Consider the following 17491-nt stretch of genomic DNA (forward strand, 5'->3'; position numbering starts at 1 on the left):
GAAACCAGGGCGATGGATAAAGTCCGAAAACCCAATATCTCTGTGTTTATATTTTCTCTTCAATACTTTTATAGGTATCATAAGATATTAGGCAGTGAGAGAGCCCGATCTCTTTACCCACTGTGGGCAGTATAATATTGTTTTAACTTACAGGGGCAGTCTTGGAGGAGCAACAGCAGTGAACTACATAAGCGATACATTGTTTCAGTGCTTATGTAAAAATAATCTGCGTAATAATGACCTCGTGAGGTCGAAACATGTCGTAGAATTAACATTTATAAAAATATATCAATGCAGCACATCAATAGCCCACGAGCACAAGAAGGTGCACTTGAAGACTGCCCTGCAAATTAAATCATTAACGAGTGCAACAGCATGCTGAAAGGTAAAAGGTAAAGTTGTCCCTGAAATTAACTAATTAAGCACTACATCATGAAGGCGTATGGGGGAGTGGGTGTATAGATCCACATTTTCTTGACCTCAGCACTAGTTGGAGGTGAGTGGTCTGTTTCACGCTGCGGCCGCTTTATCCTAGGAGGAAAGAGCTTCCGGTACCTATTGAATAGGAGGTTGGGTGAATCCCAGAGCCGGTCTGGACGACGTGGAAAAGAGAAAATTATTGACCGTACCGGTACTCGAAAACCGACCACGGTCGTCCAGCCCGTAGCTAGTCGCTATAGCGACTACGCTATCCCGGCTCACTACAGTATGCTGAAATAGAACATAATGTACTACTACATTTTATTTTAGGCAGAATGTGCAGCTCGAAAACAAATTTGACAAAATGTATGATCGCTTGTGTAGGTGGAAGTTAAAAGGTAGAGTTGTCCCTGAGCTTAATTAAACGCCACGTCATGAAGTGGTATGGAAAAGCTGAGATGTAATTCCACGTACGGGTATTCTTAACAGCGGCACCAGATGGAGATGAATGGTCAGTTTCACACAGCGGCGGCCGCTTTAGCCCTAAGGAAGAAGTTCTCTGTACCCATTGGACAGAAGCTGAGTGGACCCCAGAGCCGGTCTCGTCGTAAAGATAAAAGAAAATCTTCACTTATGCCGAGTATCGAAACGCGATTCCTCGTTCGTCCAGCCTTGCCCTAGTCGCTACACTAATTGAGCTATCCCAACTCTCCGCCACTCTAGGGCTCAGCATAGCAAAAACTGGCAAAAAAATAGTATAGGACCTAAAACTGTCTCTTTGTGTACTGCTGAAGAATTGGCAAATTTTTATATGAAGCAATCCAACATGTAGGAACTGCACATTCGGTTTGTGCCTTTTGAATCCTTAGCCTTCCTTACGCGATTTTTCTGTAACGCAGCATTTTTCGAGAACACAGTCATCGCGTGTAGAAGAAATAACTGTAGTAATGTAACTTTTTGTCAATCAGAGTCATGGAGTGTCTTATTAAGTAATTTTTGGGGGTTACCAAAGGATGTAAGTATGAGAAATCACAAACGTCAACACTTTACAGTGTTAGCTACAATACTTATGCATAGTGACGTGCGGTACTATTTTTGGTAAGGAAAGCAGTGGTATCTAACAAACGAACTGGTAGCAATCAACTCACCAAATTTTACGTCACTAATTGAGTCAGTAAGGTCATTTGTATTCTGTTCGATAAACCTGTAAATACTGTACTGTTCTCAAGGTGAACATTGAGTTTAGGATCATATTTCCTCAACAAGTGAACTAATTCCACATAATTACCTCGGCCGATAGAATCCACGCTTTCGTCATGACCGCGGAGGGCAAATTGCCTCTTTCCTAAATGGCAGATGATATCAGTCAAGCGTTTCATTACTTCCCTATTTTCTGTCACATTTTCATTATGCTGTAGTATCGTCAGGCGCTTTTGATTGTCAAGTTGACAGTCAATTCGAGATTTCCCGAACATAACAAGTTGCATTGTTGAAATAATGTGAGCCTGAGAGTTCTCATATAGTTTCAATGCTTTATGAAGATTGTTGATATCACCAAACCCAGTCCTGTTCCATATAATTTTTTTTTCAATGAGAAACAACGGACATGGCCAACAAAACAATTTTGTTATATTACCGCAACCGGATAGCCACTCTGTTTTAGGATACTGTTCCAAATTAAATTCCCTCACACATAATTTGGTTTGTGCATCAAGTTCTGGCAACTCGCATGTCAATCGGCCTCTTTCTATAATTATTTTCTTTTCCGAAAAGTCCCTGCTACTAAACTCCCGTTTTAAAAGGCTTTCGATTGCACAGTCGCAGTCACGTTGTCTGCCAGCATTCATTTTAGCTGTGGCCTGTGCGTGTAGTCTAATCACGCCCCTGCCCTTGTACCACAATATCACACAATTGCTTGTTTAGCTTCTTTCTGATGCGTCAAAATACGATCACAGATACAATCTTACGCCATATAAATATGCACTTACAATATTTTAATAAAACTTAATGTTACCTATAACACCCAACAAGGCTGAAATCACACATACACAGTTAATTTTCACATAACCATCGAAAGAAAACATTCCTTCGCTGGCCTAGCCAGCAAACCGAAATTTGCTTCCCTTGGCCCCTTCGTATTAAACAAATTATTACGAAGATTAACGAAAGGAAACTTGGTCCGTCCCACCAAGAAGGGGAAGGAGAAGGCATGTAGCCTTGAGCAGGAACACGCGCTAAATGACAATATTCATATCCTTATTATTCAAATTGAATTATTTATATATGACTTTTTTTCCGTTTCTTAACTACGGAAGCAATGCTTCCATGCACGGTACGCCACTGCTCCTGAAAAAAAGAAAGACATTACACCGGATGCACACCAGGAAATAAATGTGATTCCATTGATAAGGTTGCTTCCATCATTATGTAAAGGGCCGAAACATTTCCATCGCAGTTTCGTTTGTCGTGATTTCATGGATGAAACAAGAATTCTCCATGATATCCGCATATTTTGCCATTTAGTGGTGAAATAGACACTGACTATTACGTTGTTCCGTTACCAGGTGAAGAGGAGTGAAAGAATACGTTCGGCATTTTTAACGAAGCTCATTTATATACAATATAGACCTCTGCTGAAAAAAAAAAATCCTCTAGATGGCAGCACAGGATGGTGCACATTGTTATTCTACATCTTTGGGGGTGAGGGAGAACTGCATGCAATTTGAACTGCTATAGAATGCTATTTATTGAGTTTTCCCAGTTTTACAACTTTTTGCCATGAAGGAAATTTAATTGATATTATCATGTATAAGCAAAAAGCCACATCCCTGAGAGAGAAAGAAAACGTTATCAGTTAAAAACAATGAACATGCAGAGCATACCATTGCCCACCTATGTGTTGCAATGGAACGTAAAAATATCAGCAGAAATAGACTACAGATTATGAAATTACACAGCATGAAAACATAAAAGTAATCATTTCGAAGGAACCAAAACCAATACATATAGCAATAGTTCCAATTTACTAATGAGTAGGGGGGACTATATATTCCAAAACTAAAAAAGAAGGCCAATAGAATGTATAATGAAATAAATGAATAGTACTGTGATTTAGGTCTGCCTCTAATTTAATGTCTATATAGTTCACCACAGGCGTTTGCACTTGGTGTACTGCACAAAAATTTCCCTTGAAATTTACCGCAGTGTCTGCAGAACTGCATTCCCCCTCGGGACTCCATTAACTTAATCCAACATTGATGTGTAAACACAAACTGAAAACTGGCAAACTAAAAAGTAATTATTAGTCAACTACATCTTTGTACTGTTTGCTTTTATGATACTTAATATCTTTTGGTTTTCCTACCTCAGTCTTTCCATAACTTCAAGTTATTAAACTTTTATGTTTTTGACCATTTATCAGTTTCATTTCTGTTGGTGCATGCTAATTATTACCATAAAATCATGTACTAGACATGGCATTGTGTTGCAGATGCAGACAATCTTATATCACAATTCAAGTGGACATGATGCCTTCACTGGAAATTTAAAGCAAAAGGAGGTCCATCGTGCCATTACACTGCATCCTGTCAAGCAACATCAACATATGTACCGAGTGCACAACTATATGAAAGTAAGCAAGGGTTCCTTTAGAACACCTCTCTTTCTTTTATTGCTAGTGGGGTGGGACTAAGTCCCTTGTAATGTGGCCACTTCTGGCCTATTGTACCAACCCCAGATGATAGGTGAGGGTGATTTTGGAGCAATTGGTGAAATGAAAATTGGCAAGTGAAACCGAAGTACTCGGAGAAAACCTGCTCCAACGCCACTTTGTCCACCACAAATCCCACTTGAGTAGACCTGGGATCGAACCCGGGCCACCGCGTTGGGAAGCCAGCGAATAACCGCTTGAGTTATGGCGCAGCCCTTTAGAACACCTACAAACTAAAATCTTGCACTTATTCTCCGAAACTCCTGATTTAGCAGCTCTGCTGTTAATTGGGTTTTGCAAACAAAACTCGTTTTTCCAGCATTCAAAATCATTCATTCATTAAATATTTGGTTATTCCTTTTATGCAATCACGTGGACTAGTAGGGAGGTAAGTAAAAGATAGTAGATACAGATTTCACTGAATAGCATTGATCAGTATGATTACAATTAATGTGCATTTTAAGAAAACACTGGTGTCTGTGTAGGATAATATGTATAGTATAAGTTTCTCATAATGATAGTTATGAAGAATTTTGTCTCCTGGGCCATAATGCTCTGTAGTCTGTTGAAAGTCCATCAATGTTAGGAGGAAGATGTCGCCACCATCTTAAAGGTTGAAAAATAAGGGGAACAAGAACCAGCCTAAAACAGGCAGGAAGCAGAGCCATGTGGACTATATGGCATTATATCCCAGAAGTTGGACCTGTTTGCTAGAGTATAGGTATCAAAGGTAAAATTATTCCTGTGCTTAATTAGTTAAGCAGCATTCCATAAAGACGTATGGTGGAGTGGAGCTATAGCTCCACCATTCTTGACCTCAGCATTAGGTGGAGGTGAGTGGTCAATGTCATGCCATTGCTTCTTTACCCCTGGAAAAATAGACCCTCGTAACCACTGTATAGGAGGCTGGACTGGTTAAAAAGCCAGCCTGAACACATTATGGAGAAGAGATAAATCTTTTGCCTTTCCTGGTAACCGAACTCCAATTCCTCAGTCATCCAGCACCTAGTCTGGTTGTTATACTGACTGAGCTATCCTGTCAAAGCAATAAGATTTACTGTTTACTCTGCCATTTGGAAGTTGATTTTATCCCTTTCTTTGCTGAGAATAAAGAAGTGTCAAAGTATGTATTTGTTCACCTGTAAGAAACCTGATGTAACTTGTCAGAGAATGTGTTGATGAAAGTATGTATGTAGCATGGAAAGGGTTAGTACTATTTGTCTTGTCAAAGTAATGACAGTAACTGTTTTTAATTTCTAATACTGAATTCTAGATGAAAATATGAGCAATGACATATCAATAAAAAGTACCGAGGGACCCAGTAAACTAAAAATAATATATACTTCAACTAATATTTTTTCTGTGTGGGTGTGTGTCAATGAATTTGGAATATAATTGCATTTGATCAACTAAAAGAATTCAGTGTAGGATTTGAGATATCGGTAGTTATGAAGAGTACCATCTTTTGGGACATTATACCATGTAGTTCATTGACAGTCGTTCGACGTTTCGCAGGAACATATCGCTTCCATCTTCAAGGTTGAAGAAACCGAGCAACAGTGTGAAAGCAGGTGGCAAGTTGGTTCTCACTTCTCAGCTTGCCACCTGCTTTCACACTGGTACCTTGCTTGGGCTACATGGTGTTATAACCCAGAAGATAATATTCTTGAAAGTATTCAGCATTATTAAACTAGTTATAAAACCGAAGACCGATCTCCTTTTATATTTTATATATATTCAGTAATTTGGTGGTTTTGTAGTAACTTCATTGTTAAGGCCACGCCATAGCTCAAGCGGTTAGTTACTGGCTTCCCACCGTGGCAGCTCGGGTTCGATCCCGGGTCTCATCAAGTGGGATTTGCGGTGGACAAAGTGGGGCTGAGGCGGGTTTTCTCTGAGTACTTCGGTTTCCCCTGCCATTCTTCATTCGCCCAAATTCGCCCATCATCATAATCACCCAGGGCAGGCTACAATAGGCCATTCAGTGGCTGACGTGCTGAGTGGACCCAGTTGGACTCCCCCCGCCACTAAGCGAATTAAAAAACAACAAAAAACTCCATTGTTTAGGAAATAATAACAGATTATTCAAAGTAATGCAGTACCTCTTTATTACTATTAGCCAGACCTTAGTTCTACTGTCTTACTTTTATTCTAATTTGTACTGAATATATATACGTATTTAAATTTTTCTTTTTAAGTGCATATGAGAGGGTTGGTCAGTTATGATTGTTTCTTGATCTTGTTTTTTTAGAAGTTCTGACTCTACACGTCTTTCTCTTAGGACATGCCCTTTCACAGTTACCCAGGACTTCATGTTTATTTGGAAGGGGGGGGGTGAATTAGCTTGAAAGTGATATCAATAAAAGTCTTTTATAACCATCTCACAGCAACTTTTTCTTTTACTTTTACTTATATATATATATATAAATAAATAACTTACTTTTATGCTCTTGTGCTCATACAGGGTCTGAAGATCCAAGAGTTGCAGCAACGGGCATTAGCACTTCACCGTGACATTGCCAACATGATGACGCTACTTGGCCACAGATCTAATGCAGCAGAGACAATGATGCTAGGCAGTAATGTGCCTCTCTTCCCTGACAAAATGGGAAGCCAAATGTTCCTTGGAGATACAGCTATGTTAGGTAAGACTGGAACTGCCTCAGAGGAATGATATTAACGAGTTTGAATGGACTGATACAGAAAATAAATACTCATCATCACCAGCATCTCTTGGACCTGTTACAGATATTACAAAACAGAAAGAATCCTTCTGTTGCTACAGAGGTTTTCTGAAGCCTCCGTTTCCATTCGGTTGATATTTTGAGCTAATCCTTTCTAATTCTCTCAGAGGTCATCCTGTGAACATATTCTTTCCATTTTCTGTATCCAGTAGATTGTTATTTGTGGAATTTGTAATTCTCTCATAAATTCTCCTATCCCTTTATGGTCTGAAGAGGAGCTGGGATAGCTCAGTCACTGTAGCAACTAGGCTACAGGCTGGAGGACTGGAGTTTGATTCCCAACAAGGGCAAGAGGTTTTTCTCTTCTCAGTTGCAATAAGACTTGCACTTTAGGCCCACCCAGCCTTCTCTCCAATGGGTACCAGGATTAAAGTGGCTAGGGTGTGAAGCTGATCACCACTCACCTCTTTCTAGTGTTAGGTTCAAGAATCGTGAAGCTATACTTCCATTCCCATGTATGTCTTCATGGCATGGTGCTTAACTTCATAATTAAGTTTAGGAATAACTTTACCTCTTACTTCTTTACCTTAGGGGCATCCTTTAGTACTCCTCATGAAATGCATTTCTGCTGATATCAGTTGCCTGTCATCAGTTCTCCTTACTGTCTGTTATTCTCTATGGTAAGATAATATTTCTGTAACAAGTCTATATTTCTTATGGTTTACATAACAACACTATCAGGAAGAAAGCAGCCATTTCCTAATTTGAGATACTATCCCAATATTTGCCTGAGGGACTGAGGAAAATCACAGAATACCTTCGTCACAATAACTGGTGCACCAGCCAAGTTTCGAACCAGTTGCCACCTGAATGCAAGTCAGAAGCTTCACTGATTGAGTTAACATACTCATTGTCTAGCAAGTATCATCATTTCTTACTGCAATATGTTTAGGTACCAGTGATGGTTTGAAAATCTGGTTTATAATTCCTAGTATTTAACAAAATATACAGCTTTTATGTTCAAATGTATGTATGTGTCATACATACAGTTGTTACTTCCAAGTTTTAACTGCTAAAATACAAGGTATACTGCTATTGTCTGTTATAAGTTTCAGCCAACATTCCCTCACAGTGGGCTGAACTAGACATTTTTGGCTAGATGAGAACCCCACATGAAAATCAACACTGTCTCTTTGTTGCAGGTTTGGAACCTGGTCTAAATAAATTTACTCCTCGCTCAGAAGGAGAAGTCCTGACATGGGATTTTATTTCACGCTCCCTCTACTCTGCTGGCAATACCAATCCCCGACGTCGTATTGAATCTCCACTGAAGGAAGGCCTGGATGACGTTGTCCGGGAGGTAAATGTTTGTATAATATTTCTCTTAGGTCTTCCATTTGTTTCAGAAGTCAGGACAGATCAGTCAGTATAAAAGCAAAACCCTATTTAAGATGTCCTTCAGGAACTGTGGATTTGAACACTAAACTGAGGAAAATCTTAAATATGATGTAATTTAGTATTAATGTTATTGATTTGGGATCCTTGTAACTACATTAAATGAGGGAAAAAATGATGTTAAAGAAAATTAAATTGGAATTTTAATGTATTAATTTAGCCTACAAGTTAGATGATAGGCATTTGATTGCCAGAAGAGGCAGAGATTTTTCTCTTTCCCATTGTGTCTAGACCGGCCCTGGGGCCGGCCCACTCAACCTTCTATCCAAATAGTACCAAGGACACTTTCTCCAGGGATAAAGCAGCCTTGACATGAAGCTGACCACTCTCCCTCCAGAGCCAAATGTTAAGGATGCAAGGAGCTATACCTATACTCCACTTCAGCCTTTCATAGTATGATGCTTAATTAACCAAAGGGGCAGAGCAGTTGTATTTAATATAAGCTGTGTATGAGGTCTGGTAAATAAATAACTGGACTGATGCATCTGTGCAGTAACTGATTAGTTAGTGCACATTGTTACATATAGCTATGTGATTCAGCAGTTTTGTGTCAGCATGTCAGTAAGATTTAGTGTGTTTTCTTGGCACATTGTTTCGTTTGTCAGGACCATGGACGATCGTTTTTTAAAAAAGACAAATAACTTAAAATTTTTAGCAAATCTGAATTAAAATGACATTTGCATTTTACATACTTTTGCAGCAAGTTTATGGAAAGGAAGGAATAGGTAGAAGGTAGGCTTCAATACTGATTGAGCAATTTCATGATAAATGAAGGTGTGCTAGACAACAAAAGATCTGTCACCTTCAAGAACTGGGCAGTATGTGGGAAAGTGACCGAAATGGTGGAAAATAATTCCCACTTTACTGTCTGGAAAGCAGCTGAACAACTGAACAGGAATGCAGAAACTGTAAGATTAACTTTTATCGGAGATATAAATATGAACAAAGTCTCTGCCAAAATGAAGCTGAGAAATCTAAGGAAAGCAAAAGTTTAGGGAAAAGAAATTTGATCAGACCATTGAGCAAGACTTCGAAAAAACGGACCTTTTGGATAAAATATAACTTTTGATGAAAATTTGTTCTTCCAGTATGGCAAAGAAACAAAATGACAAAGTCTAGGACAGAAAAATCCGTAATCTCTGAAACTGAAAAAAGTGTGAATGTTTGAATCATAGGTCCAAATCATCTCCTTTCATTGCTATCACAGGAATTATTCAAATCAATTTTTTCTACAAAATAAACATTATACTTTTAAATTTTAGAATACTTACAACAGTGCAGTCATTAAAAATGACTAAAACCTATGGCTGGACAAGTGGATATTGCATAATGACAATGTACTTTCCAACACAGTGCAGAACAATCCCGTTATATTACACTCTGCTTCTTTTGCCATCAAACACCCAATTGAATCCCCTCCCCTTACCCAGAAATATGACCTACAGAAAATTCTTTCTGTTAACCTCTCATGAAAACGTAATTTTAAATGGGGAATGTCACTGGCAAATGGGTACACCTAAGTGGGGGCAGTCTATTCTCAGCAAAGCTGGAGATGCTGCTTGGATAATATTACACAGCAGAGTCATCACACCACAGGTAACTGCTCTTAGTTCCCAGGAACCACAGGACACATATGAGTATTCTTTGACTGCCCCTCAGTCACAGCATCCCGGCACCGTTTATCTAAGATACTCCTCAAGTTACTGGGCCCCCCCCCACTACAGAAGAAATTTATACTGTATGGATATTCAACCTTCAATACCACTTCCCAATAACTTGCCAACTGCCTGCTGGTAACAGCCACAGCTGCCATCTGTGAGATAAAACCAACAATGAGCAGCACCCACCACCACACACCAGACTACCAGTACATGTGCTGTATGAGGTTACAATACCAGCTGTACACAGAGATGCACTGTAGCCTGTGGGCAAATTATACAGATACCTTCAGAGGCTATCAGTTGCACAGGAACATATTAGGGAAGATCCACAATGGAAAGATTATACACAGTGATCAAAATTAGAGACTGTCACACATTCCATGTCCATATCAAACCAGACCCCATGATTGGACTTTACCTTAGTCCAGATTAATACAGTACACATCCTTATGTGTTGTTCCTGTAAGACTGATTTCAATATTATCCTCCTGTTCATGCCAGGGTGTCCCAAATTCTCCCTTTCTTCTAGGTTTCCTAACTAAATTCTCTCTGCATTTCACATCTCTCCCATGCTTGTTACATGCCCTCTCATTTCATCCTCCTTGATTTAATCACTGTGATAGAGAATACAAATTATGAAGTCCTAATTATCATCCTGCTTCCTCCATTTTTTGTCAGCTCCTCCATTATGTCCAAATATTCTACTCAGCAGCCTCAATCCTTGTTTTTCCTATAGTGTGAGTTGTACACCCATAGAAAACACAAAGTTATGAAAAAAACTTGATTAGCACCTTAAATCTGGTCAGTTGTTTTCTGTGGTGGTTCAAGTTAAACCCAATTGGAAATTAGGCTGACAACCTTGCTGCCATCTATGAGCTGATTGTCTAGAAAATGTGGGCTTCCACAGCCTGTTATAGGGATACCTTTACTTCTTTTTTACTTTACTTTTATTTCATCACTGAGTCTGAGAAAATTAGGATCATGCACACTGCTACACAATCACCTGAAACTGGCTGTTTTCACTAAGAACACTCTGAACAAGTTTCATTTGAACAAACCTAATGCTATAAATGTTCTGGTAAGTAGGTACTTGCTGCACTTGAGAATAACTGTCCTAGTGCATATTGCAAAAGGAAAATGGAAGTAGAAAACATGACTCCTGCTGTCAGTTCAGGTACACTTGTGTAATTACAAAATTTTTCCTCTTTAAGGTAATGGAAATGATAAATATGTACTCTAAGCAACGTGGTCGTGTGATCGAATATCGTGAAATTTTGTATGGTTACCACAGACTGAGTCCTCAGTATGGGGCTGATTACATTCTGGACTTGTTACTGGTATACAAGAAATATCGTGGTCGCAAGATGACTGTTCCTGTCCGCAGACATGTCTACCTTCAGCAGCAATTCACAGGTACAGTAACTTCATTCATGCCCATAAAATATCCCACAAGACACAAGATTTGTTGAATTGTATTTGTTCACTTTTCACTTAGCTGTCTTTGTACATCTTCTGTTAACCCATTCACATGCACACACAAATATTTACATGCATATTAGTTCATAGAAAATGAGAAGTCACATTTGGATATCATGCATATACTGTGTGTCTACTTGCATTTTGTTTTAAAACATGCAGTATCTACTGCTGTTCGGTTATTTGGAGAAAATGATTTTATACAGTGTACCTCTTGGATTTTCTGTTTGAACTAACAACCTCCAAGGAGCAAAGGCCTATCTGAGAACCTAACACTTGCTCAGATGTCATCATCCTGGACTCTATTAGTGAAGTATGAAATTGTTATAATAATATGACCTGTATATTTGGTGCCTTTGCTAAACACACATTAATACTATCCAACGATAATTTACCCCTGAATTGGTACTTGTTTCTTTATCCCATTTTCCCTAGTAGGCAAGTTTGCCCCTAAATATTTAATGTTATTTGTTACTTCTAATTCCTCCATCCCGTCTCCATTTTGTATTCCTACAAGGGAGAATCAGTAAATAGGTCACAAATCGAAATAAAACAGCTGTAATGGATGTTTTATATGGTTTTCTATGTGCATCAGTGGGTAGAAGCAAAGTTCAGCTTCAAGACAGTCTAGGTAGTAAATGCACCTGCACATGTTAAGAGGTTGGCTTTTGTAGTCAAAATGGTGACCGTGCTTGAGGAGTATATTACCGAAGAGCAGCAATCTCTTGTACTCAATGCAAAGGATATTCATAAACAAACGTTTCCTGTTTACATCGGGAAGTGTTTGTTGCATTAAACAGTTCACAGTTGGGTTGATAAATTCTCTAAAGGACGTTTGAAAGTCACAGATGATGCCCAACCAGGTTGTCCTGTTTATATTGTGACAGAAGTGATTGTACAATGAGTGGAAGAGTTGATTCAAGCTGACAGGATGAAAACAATAGACAATATGGTGTTCCCATTGTTTAGCATACAGCATAATGCATGATCAGTTGAAGTTTCTGAAAGTGTGCACATGGTGGGTGCCCAAAGAACTGAAGGATCGACGAGAAAAATGAAGCAAATGGGTCTTCCTTGCAACATCTCTTACAGTATGCAGATGAAGGTGAAGATATGTCTAACAGGATTGTTACCTCGGACAAATCATGGGTGCACCACTATCAACATGAATCAGAGCATGCTTCAATGCGATGGAAACATTCAAGTTCACGTTCAACCAAAAGGTTTAAGGTTACGAGTATGTCAACGGCTGGGAAGGTGATGCTTATGTGTTTTTTGATTCTCAGGGAGTACTGTTAGCACATTTTCAGAAGCGTGGTGAAAATGTGAATTCTGAATCATACTGTGAAGTTCTGTAGAAGCTTTGGGATGCAATTTGCAGAAATCTTCCAGGCCAACTGGCAAGAAGAATACTGCTTCATCATGACAGTGCCAGACCTCATACAGCCCAAGTAACCCAGGAGAATTCAAGAACTACAGTTGGAACTTCTTGAACCTCTGCCTTACAGCCCAGACTTCGCCCCTGGTGACTTCCATCTGTTTGGTCCATTAAAAAACCACCTTAGTGGCAAAGCTTTTGCCAGTTATGAAGAGGTTGAAACAGAGGTGCAGAAATCCCTGAGATGACAGTCAAAAAACTTCTGTGCTGTATGTTTCGATGCACTGGTAAAGTGATGGGACAAGTGTATCAGTGTTGGTGAAGGATATGCTGAGAAATAAATGCGATAAATAAATACAGTTGTTTTATGTTTAATATCCCTTTATGACCTCTTTACTGACTCTCCCTCGTACATAATTTTCCTTATTTCTTAAACAGTAATATCTTTTTCTTCTCTACATCTATTTCATCTTCCATTCCTTGCAGAATTGCTCTATACAATTCACTGCCCTTTTCTAGCCTGTACTAGTTAGTGTACCTGCTTCTAGGTCATCTGCAAAAAGTTATCCTGATACCTGTTTCCTCAGCATTACTGGAGGATAGGTGTTGGCCTCATCCAGTATTTTTCAGTACATCAGCTATAGATGTGCTGAATAAAGCTGGAAATGATGTGCAACATTATCTTTACCCAGCATATGAATCTAACTAACTCCTCTAGCATGTAACTGCCTTCCCACTTCACTCCTATCCTATTATCATTATTATTTCCTTTAAACCTTCAGTAAATTTAGTTGATTTGCCTTTTTTATCCAGTTTCCACTATAAAGCCACCCTCACCACAGTATTAAAAGCTTTCTGAAGATCTGCAAATAACCAATACATTTCCCACTTCTTTGTGCTTAAATATATATCTATTGTTTATATTAATACACTTGTATATTACCATTCTCATCTCTGTCCAAGTTCACCATATGCTGGTACTCCTTCTTTGATTCATATATATCCCTATAAAATTATAATATTTTTGTTTTTAATCTTTAAATGCATTCATTTTGCATGCTAGACATTCAGTCATTTTATCCCTATTATCTTGAACTGTGTCACATTTTAGAATGCTGTAGTAATCTCCATTACTGATACCATTTGAATTCCACATTATTCTAATAGTTCATTGTTCTTTCCATACTTTAAACTGACATGTAGTACTAATATTGCTACTGAAATGTTCCAGGGCTTGAAATTCGTGAAACAGTAGATGGCGAAGAAGTACATGTCAAACCACATGAAGAGGAGGAAAATGATTCGGTCCATGAAGATCCACTGGAATCACATCATGTGCAGTCAACCTTCAGAGAGGCTTTTGAGAATGGACTATTAAAAATAGGAGTTCTTCCAGGAGCTCTGAGTCCACATGAAACTAAAAAGGCTTTGAACAAGATAAGGGACAAAGTCATCAATTTCATACTCCCATTATCTGGGAGAATTGATGCTTTCCAACGTTTTCTGTCTGTGTATGAAGATGTTTGTCTTCAAGATGATCAGAAAACTACACTCATGTTGGTTCTGTATCCCAGCCTTACAGAACCACTGAGCTTCAGCAATTCTATAAATCTGATGCAAAGACTTCAAAAGAAGTATCCACTTTCAGGGATCTATATAGTTCCTGCATCAGGTTCCTTTGCTAGAGCAGAAGCCCTAGAATTAGGTGCAGCCAAGTATGATGACAAAGTGGAGAACCTCTTGTTCTTAGTTGATGTTGATATGGTGTTCACTTCCAAAACACTCGACAGGATACGAACAAACACAATAAAAGGGAAGCAAGCTTACTTCCCTATAGTGTTTAGTGAATATGATCCAAACTTTTCTCATGAAGGGGCTACCCCTTTAAGAAACCATTTCATACTGGATCAAAATAGTGGTTATTGGCGGCAATTCGGTTATGGTATTGTTAGTGTGTACAAAAGTGATCTCAAATCTGTAGGGGGCTTTGATACAGGGATCCGTGGCTGGGGTAAAGAGGATGTTAACTTGTTTGATAAATTTGTATCTGTCGCAGCAAACTTCTCAGTGTTCCGTGCAGCAGATCCTCAGCTTGTACACGTGTTTCACATTGTAGACTGTGACCCCAAATTAGATGATGTTCAATTTTCTATGTGTAGAGGCTCACGTGCAGACACATATGGAAGTGTTCCTAAACTTGCACAATATATATACAACCACAGGGACCAGATATTCAAATTTGCAAAATATAGAAAACATCAAGAACCACCATCTTGATAATTGCAGTATCTGTATATAGGTACATTATAATGATATGCAGTAAAATACTGCATATTTATGTGTTTTGCTGCAGCTGGTCACTCAGAAATACAAAGAGTCATAATCACTTTGTGCTTGTTCTCAGCCACTGCCATGATGAAACCATCGAGATTATAGTGATACTAATTTGGCTCTAGTTCCCCCTTAGTAAAATCTCAGGCTGTTACACCTGTTGTTATGCTAGTCAAATCTCAAGTCCAGACAGTGATTCTGAATAATGAGTATGTAAGGGATGTGTTACTGAAAATGTGTCTATATTGCAAAATTCCATAACACAGATTCCATTTTTTCATTGACTCCCATATTATAAAGGGTGTGTTCCTACAAACAGTTTTACAGTTAACATTTATATAAAAGTATATTTTCTTTTTGACCATCAGAAATAATAATGCATACATAAAAATAAACTTAAGAAAACTTGTAAGATTTGAGGTTCTTGAACTTGATGGCCATTTTCGAGACATATTATATACAAGTAACTTACTGCACAATCTGTTATAACATGAAAATAGCAACCACATAACTGTAGCCATTCCCCAATATCACTGATACACACAGGCTACCTAATGACCAACAACATGTCCTGCCATGTCTACAACACATGGCTCATATGCAATGTGAACTTTTCTTAGTAAATAGTCATTTTTTAGAAAAGGTTAGTTTTGCCTGAATATGTTGTCATTTTATATTTTATGCTTAAACAAATAAATGTTTATCCCAAATAATGGTAATTTTATGGTCAATACTGTGGATTATTTTATTACAAGTGGTTTACCATACAACATGCCAAATTTTTGTATTCAGAGCGCTTTGGAAATTGTTTAACCCTATCAGTGTCAGGTTGGCCTATTTATATGCCACCACTGGTCTTGAACAGTGTGCCACAGACCTATCTGTAGGCCACAGTTCTTATGTGCTTTTATTTTCCATCTTGTCACTTAGACTGCAGCAAGAATCATTACATGCAGTCTGAACCTCCTGCTTGGATCTCATTTCATTATACAGCAAGACCTCACTAATTCAGGCTAATTGGGAATGAACCCTTGTCCAAATTACTGAAAGTCCGAATTATAGAAGTGCTACTGAAAATATGTTCAAGGATGTTATAAAATGGACTTTTTAGGCAATACAACTTTATTTTGGAACTTAGATTGCATATTATAAAATAAATTACAAGGTGGTTCAAATATGACCAGGAATGATCTGTATGTAAACAAGCCGCACTGCGCAGCAGCTGTGCAACTTTGAGAGAGAGAAGCCACAACCTCCACCCCCCCCCCCTGTTTGGGTTAGAAACTGTTCAGTCCTGTCTGGGAGTTGCTAGAGTGATGAGTGAACAGAAGGTACTGCGGAGCGTGGAACAACGCATTGTGATCAAATTCCTTGGAGAAAACGTCCCGTCCACTGAAATTCACCACAGACTCCAACAACAGTATGGGAAGTGTCTCTCTTACAGACCCATGTGTTTGAGTGGTGTAAGTGCTTCAGAGAGGGCAAAGAGCGCGTGGAGAATGAACTGCATCATTGTCGGCCGTGAACATCTGTCACCGAGTCAAACACTGATCATGCAGACACGCTTATTCGTGAGAATAGGCGCATCACTATCAAAGAACTTGGAGCAATGCTGTCCATCAGTGTTGGTAGTGTAGAAGACATTGTGAAATACCACTGCACTATGGCAAGGTACCATGCACTTTGACAGACGTGAACAAAATGGTGCACGTGCAAGCTGCCAGTCATCTCCTACAGCAGTTTGAAGACAAAGGTGATGCATTTTTGAAGTCTGTAGTGACCACCGATGAAATGTGGGTGCACGACTTCATTCCCGAGTCCCAGCAGTCACCACGCAAGTGGCGGCATACCAGTTCTCCCAAACCCATGAGGAGCCATTCAGCAGGAAAAGTGATGTCAACATTCTTCTGGGACTGGCAGGGGGTTATCCATGTAGACTTTCTGGCAGATGCTTCCATAAGGCTAAAATAACAATGGAAACCCTCCGGAAATTGAAATGGAACCTTCTGACACATCCGCCGTTCAGTCCCAATTTGGCCCCAGGTGATTTCTCCCTGTTTGGAAGGCTCAAATCAGACTTGCAAGGCATGTGGTTTGTGGACGACGACGCCATCATCCAGACTGTTCGGGAGTGGATATGCTGTCATCCAGACTGTTCGGGAGTGGATATGCTGTCATCCAGACTGTTCGGGAGTGGATATGCTGCCAACCACAAACTTGTTTTGAAAAGGGCATCAGAATGCTTCCAGAATGTTGGAAAAAATGTGTTGACTCCAGAGGGGAGTACATTGAAGACTGACATGTGCAAGTAAATGTTTGGCAATTATAGTTTTTTTTAAAATCAGTCCCGGTCATATTTGAACCACCTTGTACTTAG

General features: G+C 39.1%; 1 protein-coding gene across 1 annotated transcript in view; it reads left to right on the forward strand.

Moving 5' to 3' along the window:
• LOC111870158 (chondroitin sulfate synthase 1) overlaps nt 1-15827 on the forward strand; it is a 73591-nt gene extending 57764 nt beyond the window's left edge. The window contains exons 3-7 of the mRNA XM_023862214.2: nt 3911-4051; nt 6594-6774; nt 8016-8173; nt 11141-11342; nt 14015-15827. Of these exons, the coding sequence (XP_023717982.1) occupies nt 3911-4051; nt 6594-6774; nt 8016-8173; nt 11141-11342; nt 14015-15060 (1728 nt within the window). The 3' untranslated portion in view covers nt 15061-15827. The remainder of the gene's footprint in view (nt 1-3910; nt 4052-6593; nt 6775-8015; nt 8174-11140; nt 11343-14014) is intronic.
• The last annotated feature ends 1664 nt before the right edge of the window (nt 15828-17491 follow it).

This window comes from Cryptotermes secundus, unplaced genomic scaffold, assembly GCF_002891405.2.
Source record: "Cryptotermes secundus unplaced genomic scaffold, Csec_1.0 scaffold634, whole genome shotgun sequence".
Lineage (NCBI taxonomy): Eukaryota > Metazoa > Arthropoda > Insecta > Blattodea > Kalotermitidae > Cryptotermes > Cryptotermes secundus.